Source organism: Theropithecus gelada, chromosome 3 (genome assembly GCF_003255815.1).
Source record: "Theropithecus gelada isolate Dixy chromosome 3, Tgel_1.0, whole genome shotgun sequence".
Lineage (NCBI taxonomy): Eukaryota > Metazoa > Chordata > Mammalia > Primates > Cercopithecidae > Theropithecus > Theropithecus gelada.
Window position 1 is genome coordinate 14,379,915 of NC_037670.1, and position 15,302 is coordinate 14,395,216.

General features: G+C 42.1%; 1 protein-coding gene across 1 annotated transcript in view; it reads right to left on the bottom strand.

Annotated features, from left to right (window-relative positions):
• The window catches only part of TRRAP (transformation/transcription domain associated protein), a 140,703-nt gene that overhangs the window by 113,366 nt on the left and 12,035 nt on the right, over positions 1-15,302 (bottom strand). The window contains exons 4-12 of the mRNA XM_025379374.1: positions 15,050-15,160; positions 13,209-13,313; positions 11,887-11,970; positions 10,020-10,076; positions 8,389-8,514; positions 6,845-6,922; positions 6,577-6,665; positions 5,619-5,715; positions 1,789-1,927 (exon numbers count right to left, since the gene is read on the bottom strand). Coding sequence (XP_025235159.1) covers positions 1,789-1,927; positions 5,619-5,715; positions 6,577-6,665; positions 6,845-6,922; positions 8,389-8,514; positions 10,020-10,076; positions 11,887-11,970; positions 13,209-13,313; positions 15,050-15,160 — 886 coding nt within the window. The remainder of the gene's footprint in view (positions 1-1,788; positions 1,928-5,618; positions 5,716-6,576; positions 6,666-6,844; positions 6,923-8,388; positions 8,515-10,019; positions 10,077-11,886; positions 11,971-13,208; positions 13,314-15,049; positions 15,161-15,302) is intronic.

The following is a 15,302-nucleotide window of genomic DNA, read 5'->3' on the forward strand; positions in this document are numbered from 1 at the left end:
GCCAAGACGAAGGAGGCACAGAGGGGTGCAAAGGGCTCAGCATTGATGTGGCAAACTGGCTGGGGAGGTGGGAACACCTCCAGCACAGGGAGGAGTGATAGGAGATTAAATTGTGCACCCACTACTTTCCAGATCCTCTCCATGACCCAGAATCGGAATCTCTAGGAAAATGCTGAACTTGTTAAAATGGCAGGTTTTCTCAAACCACTGGCTCTTCACAATGAGTGAAATGGGTTACCATTTGATACCGCTGCAGGTGCCAAAAAAGTAAAGTGAAGGGAAAATGCTGGCGGAAGTGGATGTTTTAACTGTAATACACAGTTAACATTTAACATGATTCTCTAAATGTTTCTTTCCACCAAAACGTTGAGATGTGATGCTAATGTCTATTTAAGTCTCAGGAACTACTAAAGGGCTTCAAAATAAAGCATCCTATAATACCTTGTATTAAAAAAAAAAAAAAAAATCAAGCCAACTAGTAAACGGAGTTTAAAAAAAAGGGAAGACTAAAAGCTGAACCCCAAAAGTCTAATGTGATCAACCCCTGGAGAGCAGCAGCTTGGGAAGCCAGCAATCCTGGCTAGCGGCCGTGAACACTGATTAAAACCAAGCTCTATGCCCTCAGAAGGGGCCAGCTTGTGCAGTAATGGGAAGGAGGTGACCTGGTAAGCATGAAAAGGTTTTTTGTTTGTTTGTTTGTTTGGTTTTTTTTTTTTCCTGAGGCGGAGTCTTGCTCTGTTGGCGAGAGGATCACTTGAGGCCAGGAGTTCGAGACCAACCTGGGCGACACAGCAAGACCCCATCTGAGGATGTGCAGATGGGGCAGCAACAGCATGTCCACACTTCAAGACGGAGTCTCGCTCTGTCACCCAGGCTGAAGTGCAGTGGCGCAATCTTGGCTTACTGCAAACTCTGCCGTCCCGGGTTCATGCCATTCTCCTGCTTCAGCCTCCCGAGTAGCTGGGACTATAGGTGCCTGCCACCACGCCCAGCTAATTTTTTGTATTTTTAGTAGAGACAGGGTTTCACCATGTTAGCCAGGATGGTCTTGGTCTCCCAAAGTGCTGGGATTACAGGCATGAGCCACCACGCCCAGCCAAAAAGGATTTTTAATGTGCTAGCAGTTCTATAAGAATCCTCATGCTATAAAGGTCCCCAACACATCTCCAAAATTCTTACTCATGGCAGGAGTACTGGAAAGAGGTCGGGCACAGTGGCTCACACCTGTAGTCCCAAGGTGTGACTGGAAGGCTGAGGAGGGCACATCACTTGAGGTCAGGAGTTCGAGACCAGTCTGGTCAACACGGTGAAATCCCCTCTACTAAAAATAAAACAACTAGGCATGGTGGTGGGTGCCTGTAATTCCAGCTACTTGGGAGGCTGAAACATGAGAACCGCGCCTGGCTGAGATCTGATGGTTTTAAAAACGAGAGTTTCCCTGCACAAGCTCTCTCTCTTTGCCTGCCACCATCCACTAAGATGTGACTTGCTCCTCCTTGCCTTCTGCCATGACTGTGAGGCCTCCCCAGCCATGTGGACTGTAAGTCCATTAAACCTTTTTTTGGTAAATGCCCAGTCTCGAGTATGTCTTTATCAGCAGCGTGAAAACAGACTAATACAGGGAGGCAGAGAAGGAGAGAAAAGAGGGGAAAGAACAAACCCAAGACAGCAATGAAGGAAGCAGGGACACACGGAAACCTCGCAACACAACTATGGAGTGTCAGCCGAGTCCCCAAAGACGGCCGTAGGAGTAGCATCAGCATTTAAGACAAGACAGGTCGGACGTACGGTTTCTCAGCTCGGTGGTGAGGATGTGTTTGGCAGCAATCAGAAGCTCCTTTCTGAGGTGTGCAGTCTCTGCTGGACAATTTGAAAGTAACTGGAGCATTCCTTTCACCATCTGCTGAGAATACTTAGTCACCAACTCCTGTAAGAACAGAGTGAGACAACACAGTTACATGGATAGGAGAGTGTTAAGAAAAATTAAAATGTTATTAGCTTCTTAAAAATTCAGTAAGACCTTTAGGAGGCCGAGGTGGGGGGGTCGCATGAGGTCAGGAGTTCGAGAGAGACCAGCCTGGCCAACATGGTGAAACCCCATCTTTACTAAAAATACAAAAACTAGCTGGGTGTGGTGGCACACACCTGTAATCCCAGCTACTTGGAAGGCTGAGGCACAAAAACCGCTTGAACCTGGGAGGAGAAGGTTGCAGTGAGCCAAGATGATGCCACTGCACTCCAGCTTGGGCGAAAGAGTGAGACTCTTGTCTCCAAAAAAAAAAAAAAAAACATTAAGACTAAGCTTGACTCAAGTGACCCTCATAAAGTAGCAGGCCTACTTACACAGCAATATCCAAAAAGTTTTAATGGTATGTGTGTGCATGTATACAATGCCATACGGGAAGGAGGTATAGCCACAGAGCAGTCTCTTTCACATGGTGAGACTGTGGATGCCTTCTTTGTACTTCCTGTATTTTCTCAACTTTCAACAGTGAACATGTATTACTTTCACTGTTGAACAGAAAGACAATTAAGTACTGAAAGATTTTTATTTTTTAGAGATGAGGTCTCACTCTGTTGTTCAGGCTTAAGTGTGGTGGTATGATCAAGGCTCACTGCAGCCTCGACTTCCTGGGCTCACGCCATCCTCCCACCTCTCAGTAGCTGGAACTAAGGGTGCATACCACCATGCCTGACTAATTTTCATTTTTTTTTTTTTTAGAGATGGGGTCTCGCTATGTTGCCCAGGCTGGCCTCCAACTCCTGGGCTCAAGCAATCCTCCCACCTTGGCCTCTCAGACTGCTGGGATTATAAGCATGAGCCACCATGTCAGGCTTGAAAGATTTTTTAAAAGTAATTGCATGTTTACTCAGTCATCCCAGTAATGTAGGTTGTGAACAACAGTGGAGTCAACTTGAGCCAACTCAGAACAGCTCTAATCACAATCTTCTTTTGGGGTGTCAGCAGAAGGCCACTCACCGAGATAACAACAAGCTGACTAAAATGTCAAGGGGTACCTAATTTAGACTTTTTACACCAAATGTTCCATTTTCGTCATGTAAGCTATCATTATCTAGTTATATACATTAAAATTAAGTGGGACGGCTGGGCGCGGTGGCTCACGCTTGTAATCCCGGCACTTTGGGGGGCCAAGGTGGGCGGATCACGAGGTCAGGAGATCGAGACCATCCTGGCTAACACGGTGAAACCCCATCTCTACTAAAAATACAAAAAATTAGCCAGTCGTGGTGGCAGGGGCCTGTAATCCCAGCTATACTCGGGAGGCTGAGGCAGGAGAATGGCGTGAACCCGGGAGGTGGAGCTTGAAGTGAGCCGAGATCGCGCCACAGCACTCCAGCCTGGGCGACAGAAGCGAGACTCTGCCTCAAAAAGAAAAAAAAAAATTAAGGGGGAAAAGGTTACAAATGCTTTCAAAAGTAGTTTTTATTCTAAACAATTCAGCACCTGTTTTAATTTTTATTTTTCTGAAATAAAAGCCTTACAAAAAGCATAAATTATAATCCAATTCCACTGATATAGATCAGTACTGAATTTATTCCATACTACAGAACAATCATGTAAGAATTCTTTTCAAAAACACTAACAGGAGATAAGGTATTTTTTCCTTCAAGTTCTTATGATTTAAATAAGAACACAACTATGCACGAAAAAATGAAACAAAAATCCACCATAAAGGCTCCTCAGAAAAGCACCCAGAACTTCATTAGTTTTACTGATAATGCTCCACCACACAGGCTCCTTAAAAAAGCACCCAAAACTTCTTTATCAGTTTTACTGATAATGCCTTTTAAATTCCAATCTCTCTCACACCTAGCTGCCACAACACACAACTTTTAACAGCAGCAAAAGTCAATGAACCAAATAGGTCCATACAAAAATCTGCATGTAAATGTGTATAGTTGCTTTATTAATAATGGCCAAAAATGAAACAGGCAAATCCATAAGGACAGAAAGTACATTCGTGGTTGCCAAGAGCATGCAGTCAAGGAAGGCTGCTGATGGGAGAGGGTTTCTTTTTGGGGTGATGACATTATTCTAAAATTGGATGGTGGTAATGGTACATATCTGTGGCTAAACTAAAAACTACTTAATTGTACACTTAAAGAGGTGGAATTTTATGATACATAAACTACATCTCAATAAAGTTGTTTTTAGGCCTGGCTCACGCCTATTTTAGGCCTGGCTCCCTAGCACCTTGGAAGGCTAAGGTGGGCAGATCACTTGAGGCCAGGGGTTCGAGACCAGCCTGGGCAACATGGCCAAACATCGCCTCTACAAAAATACAAAAATCAGCCAGGCGTGGTAGTGCATGCCTGTAATCACAGCTACTCGAGTGGTTGAGGCACAAGAATAGTTTGAACCAGTGAGGCAGAGGCTACAGTGAGCTGAGATTGTGCCACTGCACTCCAGCCTGGGCAACAGAGTGAGACTCTGTCTCAAAAAATAGTAAGTAAGGCCAGGCGCGGTGGCTCAAGCCTGTAATCCCAGCACTTTGGGAGGCCGAGACAGGCGGATCACGAGGTCAGGAGATCGAGACTATCCTGGCTAACACGGTGAAACCCCATCTCTACTAAAAAACACAAGAAACTAGCCAGGCGTGGTGGTGGGCGCCTGTAGTCCCAGCTACTCGGGAGGCTGAGGCAGGAGAATGGCAGGAAGCTGGGAGGCAGAGCTTGCAGTGAGCTGAGATCCGGCCACTGCACTCCAGCCTGGGTGACAGAGCAAGACTCTGTCTCCAAAAAAAAAAAAAAAAAAATTGTAAGTAAATAAATAATAAAGCTGTTTTTAAAAACATTAGAAATAATCTGAATACTCATCAGTTGGTGAATGGATAAACACACACCGTGATACATCCACACAATGAGATTCTACCACTGCGGATTGAGTTGCATCCTCTTAAAATTCCCATGTGAAAGCCCTAACTCCAAATGTGACTGTATCTGGACACAGAGTATTCAGGAGGGGATGAAAGTTCAGTGAGGTCATGGGGCTGCAGCCGTTATCTGGCAGGACTGTGTCCATGTAAGAGGAGGAGGAGAGAACTCTCCCTCTCTGTTCGCCATTGTGAGGACACAGCAGAAGACAGTTGTCTGCAAGGCAGGAAGAAAGCCCTCACCAGAAACCTTGATCTCAAACTTCCAGCCTTCAGAACTATGAGACAATTGCTGCCGTGTAAGCAACCTAGCCTATGGGATTTTTGTTAAGGCTGCCAAGCAAAGACAACTACACAGCAATAAAAGGTAATCAGTAAAACAAGGTCCTATCTCAACATTACTGCTAAGTGAAAGAAGCCAGACTTAAAAGGTCGCAGAGACCAGACACTGGACATTTCCACTGATATGACATTCTAGAAAGGACAAAACTATGGGGACCAAATAAATCCATGGGTTTGCCAAGGAATGGAGGTGGTGGGAAGAAACTGACAACAAATGCATAACAATGGAATTTTGGAGGGTGATGGAAACGTACTGTATTTTGATGTGCTAGTAATGATTGCCAACATCTGTCAATTCCTAGAACTGTACACCCACAAAAGGTGATTTTTATTGTATGTAAACTATCTCAGTAAACCTGACATAAAAGTCAATGACCTTACCTGGTAAATCCTGATGATGTAAGCTAAAAATGACAATGTTTTAATCTGAGCAGCAATGAAGTCAGCATACAACTCCTTGTTGTAAAGCTTATGTTGCCTGAATAAGAAGAGAATAAAAATATTACCTCTCAATTTTGGGTGATGTTAGTATTAATTAAAAGCCTGTAACTATCACTAAGCCCAAAAGATTGATTTCCACACAGACCCAAGCAACACAGACAGCAGCAATAGCAAAGGTGTCTACACTTTTCATGCAATTCCAAATAACATACAAGTTTTAAGGGAACACACCCAACAGTTCTCCAACCCCTTCTATAGCAGTTACAATGTGAATCCCACAAAGCCAGTGCCAGGCCAATCTACTCAATCCGCAGAAAGAATTCGTGTAACATCTGCTCAGTGCAAGACCCCGACTTGGGCCGTGGCCATGGCCAAAGAGTATTCCTCCTTAGATCCTGCCTTCAAACGACACAGCCAGATAGGCTCCAAGTCAGGAGAGTGCATGAAGACAGTCTCAGGAGGAACATCCTTAGGTTTGAGAAAAGGCTTCACCGAGAGGCTTCAAAGGATGAACACAGCCTATCTGGAGATGAAGGCTGATGGGGAACTGAGGGTGTAAAGAACATTCTAGCGCTCAGGCTGAACAATGAGCAAGAATAAAGGCTTGAAGATGAGCAAGATTTGGATATGCCACAGCTGTTATTGAGCACAGTTCACACCTGACGACGTTTCTAATTTACAACACACCAAAATACGGGCTATTATCTCATCTTTCCAAATTAAGAACCAAAATAGCTACAACTGTCGTCCCTGAAACACAGGTGCAGAAAGTCAAGAGTGCATAAAATTTTACCAAAATTTTATCACTCATCATTTTCATGTCTTAAGAATGACAACAGCAAGTGTATTTTTACTTGGAATCCAAGCGCTGTGGCAGCTGGCTACAGTGACGCCTCACCTGGCTTGTGCAGACACCTGAATGGCAATGGTGTTCATGATCAAGGGCACAAACTCAGCAACAACATTGTGGATGTTCAGTTTGTAGAGCTAAAAGCAAACATACCAGATTTTCATACATCTACACTCTACTATGGCAACAAAATTTGGCATACCAAAGAATCATCACGTCATTTAGCATGTGTGTATTATACACATCTTTTTGCCCCAGATGTCAATTTTCTCATAAGAAGCCCAAAACCCAAGAGACTAATGAGCAATACACATACCTGATACATTAAAACAACAATGATGGGCAATTCTGCCAACACTTTCAGAGAAAGTGATCCCCTTGGAATGATGGAATGCTAGAAGACAGAAATGGGTAGGAGCTGGGTTACCATTGTGGCATTTAAAATAGCCCCCACCAGTGCCCACTGGGTATCACCCACTGAAAGAGAGAGAACAGAAAAGAGTGACACCCCTTTGTAAATATTTGTGATGAAAGATCCAAACTATGTTGAAAACAAATAATGCAGAACTATCGGCTCACTACAGCCTCCACCTCCTGGGTTCAACCAATTCTCCTGCCTCAGCCTCCCGAGTAGCACGAACCACGACGCCCAGCTAATTTTTGTGTTTTTTAGTAGAGACGCGGTTTTGCCTTGTTGGCCAGGCTGGTCTCAAACTCCTGACTTCAGGTCATCCGCCCACCTCAGTCTCCTGAAGTGCTGGGATTACAGGCATGTGCCACCGTGCCCAGCCTAAAGGTTTTCATAATTTTCTACATAATCATTTGTAAAAACTTTAGGAAAATATGTTGAAACTTGGAGATTCAAATCACTTGAGAAATTTTTAAAACGAATACCTATGATTTTACTTATTTAAAAGAACACCACAAAGTATAATTTACCCAGCAGTTTTATTCAAAGATATTTATAAAGAGAAAATGCTTACAAATAGAAAAGTTCAACAGCCCTAATACATAAGGACTCATGAAACAAGGAAAATGTTAGGCTCAAAATACAAATGGGCAATGGACATGAACAGACAAGGAAAAAAGAAAATACAAAGGAATGATACTCAGAAAACAAATTTCTAATTAAGAACAACGAAAGGAGGAAAGCTTTATTCAAAGTTTCTCGTTCATCCTAGCACAAACTGAAACACTCTGCACAACCATTTCAGCAAAACAAACATGGATAATATTAATTCAATCACAAAAATTGTCATAGTAAATGCTCAAAACATGTTACCTATGTGGCAGACACCACAAATATACGATACATTACCTGCGGACCATGCCAGCATTACCTTCACAAAGTCCGTGAGACAGGTTTTTCAGATAACGAGAGGAAAAATAAGGTCAGAACGCAGGTTCGTTAACTTTCCTGGAGTCAGAAAACCCCAGTGGGTGGGGCCGGGACATTGTACTGGAGCTCTCTGTCCCAGAGCCCACACTCTCAGTCACTGAGCTATATACTTTTATCTATAGTTTAAGGGACTTTATTTATGTCAAGAGGCTTAAAGCTAAGGGACAGAACAGACACCCCACACCTGGTCTGCTGCTGTTCCCAGCAGGGTGATCCTGGGTTTCAATAACAACCTTATCTTTCTAGCCTGGCATCAATGACACGGGACAGGTCATTTTCACCCCTCCCAGGCTGCAGAGAAGGACCAGTGATGCTCTGCCAGGCACACACGTTTATTTGTCTTAAATGTCTCCATGTATTTAAGGGAAAAAAAAAAAGAAAAAACTTAAATGGTTTAACAGGCCAGTATCTTAAACTACAGCAGCCACCGGTAGAAACAACTCAGTTAGCGAGACACTTACTGTTCGAGTCTCACTGTCCTCACGCTCCGGGTTGACTTTCACAGCAACTGTCGTTATCATACCAACCATTTCTGGGGGAGGCACTGTGTTCTCGGGGATCACTTGAGGGTTCTCAAAGTAGCGGTTCTACATAAAAATAAAAAAAATATTTTTTCCTAAAGTCAAACCCAATATTCATTCCAAAAAAAAAAAAGCAAAAAAACACCTGACTCTTTGGTGGAAAAAAACAGAATGTTCTACATTTTTATGCTGCACCAACTCCACCGGATTTGGGCTCAGTCATTCATTTTCCAATCCCCCTTAAAGCCTAAACCAACACACCACTAGATGTTTACTCTTCCCACAGGACCATAAAGATAACACAACAGGGACCAGGTTCTCCATCTTCAACAATGGAAGACCAAAGCTTGCCTAAAAGTATTTTCTACTTCTTTTTCCCTGGCTAATAAATGATTGAATACAAACCATATCACATTCCTACCACAGTGAGGTAGGAAAGAAGGCACTCCATCCCTCTTGGGAAGAAACTATGAGCTGGCAGTCCCCACTGATTAACTTTTCACTCTCTAAATAGAGATCAAAGAGTGAACAAACAAAACACAGGACTTTTTTTTTTTTTTTCTCGAGACAGAGTCTCACTCTGTCGCCCAGGCTGGAGTGCAGTGGTACAATCTTGGCTCACTGCAACTTCCGCCTCCCAGGTTCAAGCAATTCTCCCGCCTCAGCCTCCCAAGTAGTTGGGATCCCTGGCACGCACCACCATGCCTGGCTAATTTTTGTATTTTTAGTAGAGACTGGGTTTTTCACCATGTTGGCCAGGCTGGTCTCGAACTCCCAGCATCAGGTTATCCACTCACACCCCGTCTCTACTAAAACTACAAAACTAGCTGGGTGGAGTGCTGCATGCCTGTAATTCCAGCTACTTGGGAGGCTGAGGCAGGAGAACTGCTTGAACTCAGAAGGTGGAGGCTGCAGTGAGCAGAGATCGCGCCACTCTACTCCAGCCTGGGCAGAGACCCAGTCTCCCCGCATCCCCTGCCAAAAAAAAAAAAAAAAAGAATTATGATTCCCAGAAGAGTCTGGAAGAAGCTGTTCTTCTGGCAAGAGTGTTTACTTCTAATAAGCGGGAAGGAGATGAGGAGATTTTCCTTTTCTACTCCACAAACCTGTATGTTGTGGCACTGCTTGTAAGAGTTAATGAGATCGAAAAAAATGTTAGTAAAATTTTTAAAAAACACTAAAAATATACACCACCTCCCCAAAAAGTCTTCAAGCCTATAAATTCAACCGTCGTTAAAATGCACAAAGTGAAAAACAAAAGCAAAATCTCCATGTCAATGGTTGCTTACAAGTAAATGAATTATGAAAAGTTTTTTTCCAAAATTTCTACAATAAAAATATATTGCCTTTATGTACAAAAAAAGTACTTACGTGAAACAGAGAAACTAAAAAAGCTATTTTTTTGAAAGGCTGACTTATCAACCTAGCTTTTAACCATCACTAAACATTCCCCATTCTAAAATAGTATCCCCTCCCCAAACACTATTTCTCCAACCCAAATGTTCTAAAGACTTTTTGGAATAAGGAAGTATAAACAAATGTAACTAATTAAAACCAAAGTGAAAACATACCACTACTTTTGGAAGCTCCTTGTAAATCTGTTTTACGAAATCCAGAAAATGATGAATCTAAAAAAAGCAGACAGTTTCATTACAGGAAGATATTCATAAACAGAAAATACCTATACATGAGAACTCCTAAGAGAGGTAAGGAAAATGGTGGGCTGAAGATACAAATAGGCAATGGATGTGAACAAACAAACAAAAAATAAGTAAACATAAAGTACTGATAAACAGAAAACAAGTTTCTGATTCAGGAAGAGCACAGAGTTGAAAATTAAAATAAATGCCAGTTTTTGCCTTTCAAAAAATCGTAATACACAATGCTTGACAGGATGGAATGAGAGACAGATTCTCATACTGTGGGACCATAAACTACTGAAACCTTTCTAGAAATCAGTTTAACACAGGAGCATTAAAACTTCAATGCTTCTGCCTTGGTAATTCTCCTACAAAGCTAGTCTATGAAATAATTTGAACCATAAACAAAGGTATTCCACAATAACCATTAAAATAAGAAGTGTGAAATACCTTCAATATCCAGAAATAAGGACACCCATAAGAAAGAATACTCTGTACCCATTAAAAAATAATTGTGGCTAGGCACATGGCTCATGCCTACAATCCTGACACTTTGGGAGGCTGAGACTAGAGGATCACTTGAGGCCAGGAGTTTTAGACCAGCCTGGGCAACATAGACCCTGTCTCTACAAAAAAATTTTTTTTAATTGTATACAGAATTTTTTATGACTGTGAAAATGCTTACACTTAACATGAAGTGATCAAGCTATACGATGTTATATACAGTATTACCACAACTATGCAGAAAATATACAAACACATTAAGGTGAGAAAAAGGAAAGAAAAGGCCGGGCGCAGCAGTTCATGCCTGTAATCCCAGCACTTTGGGAGGCTGAGGTGGGTGGATCACATGAGGTCAGGAGTTACAGACCAGCCAGGCAACATGGTGAAACCCCATCTCTACTAAAAATACACACACAAAAATTAGCTGGGTGTGGTGGCATGAGCCTGTAGTCCCAGCTACTCGGGGAGGCTGAGACAGGAGAATCGCTCGAATCCGGGAGGCAGAGGTTGCAGTGAGCCGAGATTGCGCCACTGCACTCTAGCCTGAGCAACAGAGGAAGACTCATCTCAAAAAAAAAAAAAAAAAAAGAAAAAGAAAAGAAAATCACCAAGATATAAAATCCTGTTCTTGAGATGGCAGGAATCCTATTTCATCTTTATGCTTTTAATTTCTATTTTAAGTAATTTAATTCAATAAATAATTTTTAATTTTAATAAGTAATTTAATTTCTATATTAAATCATCTGTAACAGGCACTTAGGTTATCGTCAGAGAAGATATAATTATGGTAAATGTATACTTGCTGCTTACTGTATAGGTAAATGCCAATCACTCTGCTAAGAACTTTAAATTTTATGCCTAATTCCTCAAACTACCTTTTAAGGAAGTCATTTTACAGAAAAATCTCCAAAAGGTTACAAACTTAACCAGTGTCACACAGCTACTGAATTGCAGAGGTGAGATTCAAACCCGGCTCTGGCTTCAGCGCCCATATCTTAATCCCTGTACAACATAAAATGACTTGTACATCATACGCATAAATACCAGAACAGCCCAAATAACCTGTCAGTTTGGTCATTTAATACATTTCAACTACGGAACCAATTTAGCAAAGTATTAATAAATATATTTTTTTAAGTCAATGTTAAATTCATAAAGAACTGCCCCAAACTTAGGCTATATTTCTACAATTGAAAACAGCATGTGTTCAGTCAACTTTGAGAGCACAAAAAATTTCACATAAGGAACATGCTGACACACTTTATAAATGCTATCAGGATTTTAAACAACTCACTTCTTGTGTGATCGGTGGCCTGAACTGTTTGTGTAGCTCGATAATTATTCTTAGACAAATAAGAACATTTTCTTCATTTTCCGTCTAAAAAAAAAAAAGCATTTAAAGAAAGTTATACTTCTGAAGACTCGCTTTAAAGGCTAATTTTCTAAGCAGTTTCTGCACACACACTATCCATCAACCAGCTTCTACTGGATTTGCTGAAAATTTACCAGCTCACAGAACACAGTTGTTCCAGACAGAAAGCTTTGTGCGCCACAAGAAGGGAATCCCACCAGCCAGCTCTGCATGAGTAACCTGGACAGGGGCTTCACCGGCCTTCATGGCAAGTGGCACCAGGAGCTAAGGACTTCCTGGCCCAAATGACACTTTCCGTGTTGGACAATATTGTGAAAAGACCAGTAAAGAATTAATGGGCAAGTACCATGGACTGGACCCTGGGCTAAGCACCTTACAAATGCTCCGTGAGGACGGGGTTCCATCTACATCTGACCTGTGAGGGAGCGAAATCTCAGGGGTTAAGCAATGTGGCTGGCATGACACAGCAACAAAGCGTCCCAGCCAAGACTGAATCCAAGCTCAACTTTCCAAGGGGACCAGAAACACGACTGAAATCTAACTGCATCAAGACTAAGAGGGCGAGGTGGCTCACGCCTGTAATCTGAGCACTTTGGGAGGCCAAAGCAGGTGGATCACAAGGTCAGGAGTTCAAGACAAGCCTGACCAACATGGCGAAACCCCGTCTCTACTGAAAATACAAAAATCAGCTGGGCGTGGTGGCACGGGCCTGTAATCCCAGCTACCCTGAACCCAGGAGGCGGAGGATACAGTGAGCGAAGATCACACCACTGACTCCAGGCTGAGCGACACAGCGAGACTTTATCTCAAAAAAAAAAAAAGACTAAGAGAAGCAAGAAAACAATTTTTTGTTTGCCAGATGGATTCGCCCTAAGGATGTCAGATACTCTTTACGAGCATCTACTAGGTGTAATGCGCCGCACTGGAGATACACACAGAAAGAACAATGCAAGTGAGCCACTCACTGGGCGTCTGTGGGCCCACACCCAGCTCACCGTCCACAACCGTTTCAAAGATACCACTATGTCTAGCTAATTCCTCAGTTAACTCGATGATTTTCAATTAAGTAAACTTTCTGAGTGGAGGAAATGGGGGAAAAGGGACATTAAGAAAACGTTTTACTCCTGTGACTTGGAATTTGGGCAAAAGATAAAACAGTTGTATAATGGTGAAATTTACCATAAGAAAAATCAGTGAAAGTTTTACATATGGCTATACGACAAGAATGAATTTTCAAAAGTTACCTCTAAAAAGCGAAACATCACAGACAAAACATTTTTTGTGTGAGGACGAAGATGTTCATTGGTTGGTATCCTATGAATTATTTCAAGTACTAGCTTCCGCAGTTGCTGGCAAGAAAAAATAAATAAATGTAAGGATAAAAATACTTCCAAGGGTTCCAAATTAATTATCTTACACTCTGCAAGTGTCACACAGCTGTTTACACCCAGCACTAGCAACAAACCACCATCCTACAAGAGGGACCCAATTTTTGAAACAGTCCTAGAAACTACTTAAATGTAACCCAAAGTAAGTACTGCAGATGATCATTTTCAGTATTTCTACAACTCTGTACCGACTCTTAATCTAAGAGTTTTAAGCCGATTTCTCCTCTTCCATGGCTTATCAGTAAGTCCAACAGACGGACACTGGTGTACGAACATGGAGTCCATTGAAGATAAAAGAGCAAAACACAAACTGAATGTAGTTTGGGATCTCCCCTTACCATCTAGCGTTAGCTTCCATAATGCTATCACCAACCACCTTGGGCCCAAGGACTAGTTACATTATGAGCTGTGCTAAGCTTCTGTGATTCTGTCTGTGGAGCTGACAACTAAAAGCTCAAATACATAAGCTCTTGCACTGGTATGCTATAAAAACGCTTTATTTACTAAGAAGCTGGTGTTATGGGAATGTTTTTTAAAAGTTATTTTTAAGAACTACTTGCTGAAATATTTATAGAAAAAGTGGTAGGCCGGGTGCAGTGGCTCACGCCTGTAATCTCAAGACTTTGGGAGGCCGAGGTGGGCGGATCACCTGAGGTCAGGAGTTCGAGACCAGCCTGGCCAACATAGTCTCTACTAAAATACAAAAATTAGCCGGGCATGGTGGTGTGTGCCTGTAATCCCAGCTGCTTGGGAGGCTGATGCAGGAGAATTGTTTGAACCTGGGAGGCAGAGGTTGCAGTGAGCTGAGTTCGTGCCACTGCACTCCAGCCTGGGTGACAGAGCGAGACTTTGTCTCAAAAAAAAAAAAAATATATATATATATATATGTATATACATATACACACACATATATATATACATATATATACACACACGTGTGTGTGTGTGTATATATATATAATGGGACTATTTCTAAATGATCAAGGCAGGGAGGTACAAACAGTGTGTTGGGGGTGTGTGGATAAAACAAAATTGACCATGAGCTATAAGAACTGACATTAGGCTAGGCGCAGTGGCTCACACCTGTAATACCAGAGTTTTGGGAGGCTGAGGAAGGAGGACCTATCAAGCTCAGGAGTTCAAGACCAGCCTGGGCAACAGAGCAAGACACCCATTCTCTACAGAAAAATTTTTTAAAATTAGCCAGGCATTGTGGCACACACCAGTAGTCCCAGCTACTGGGCACACTGAGGTGGGAGGATCACCTGAGCCCAGGAAGTCAAGGCTGCAGTGAGCTGTGATGGCACCACTGCACTCCAGCCTGGGTGTCAGAGTGAGACTTTGTCTTTAAAAAAAAAAAAGAAATGACATTAATAAGATAACAAGATTGGAGTTGGGCAACAGGTATGGGAGGGGTCATTTCTTCTTCTGTATACTTTTGCACTGGTCTGTAACAAACAGTGTACACACATACGGCATCAGTTGGCAAATGTGAATAATATAAATTGTAAGAGATGTCCCAGACAAAAATCAAACCAAGACATGTAACTGAGGAGGCAGCGGTCTTGAACAAAGTTAGCCATATGTGATAAAACCTCTTTCATTTTTAAGTGGAACCGAAAATTTTCTGAGTTAATTCGTAACTGGTCACAATCCCAGAGCACCCTTGTCTTCTCAGTGGTATTTTTTTACATTACCTGTGCTGGTTTCTCCTGAAGAAACTGAACTTCTCCATCTTGAAGAAATGTAAGGAATCGAGGGATGATATGTTCTAGGAATGTAGAATACTGAGGAGATGACGTGACATTCTAATTGTGCAAAAATAAAAGAAGACCCCATTCAGTTATGTGTACATATCTTCATTTCAAATTCACTCAATATACTAACTGCAAAGGAAAATAAAACATTTTAGCCAAAAGCAAATTGGTGCTATTGTATTATTTAGTAATA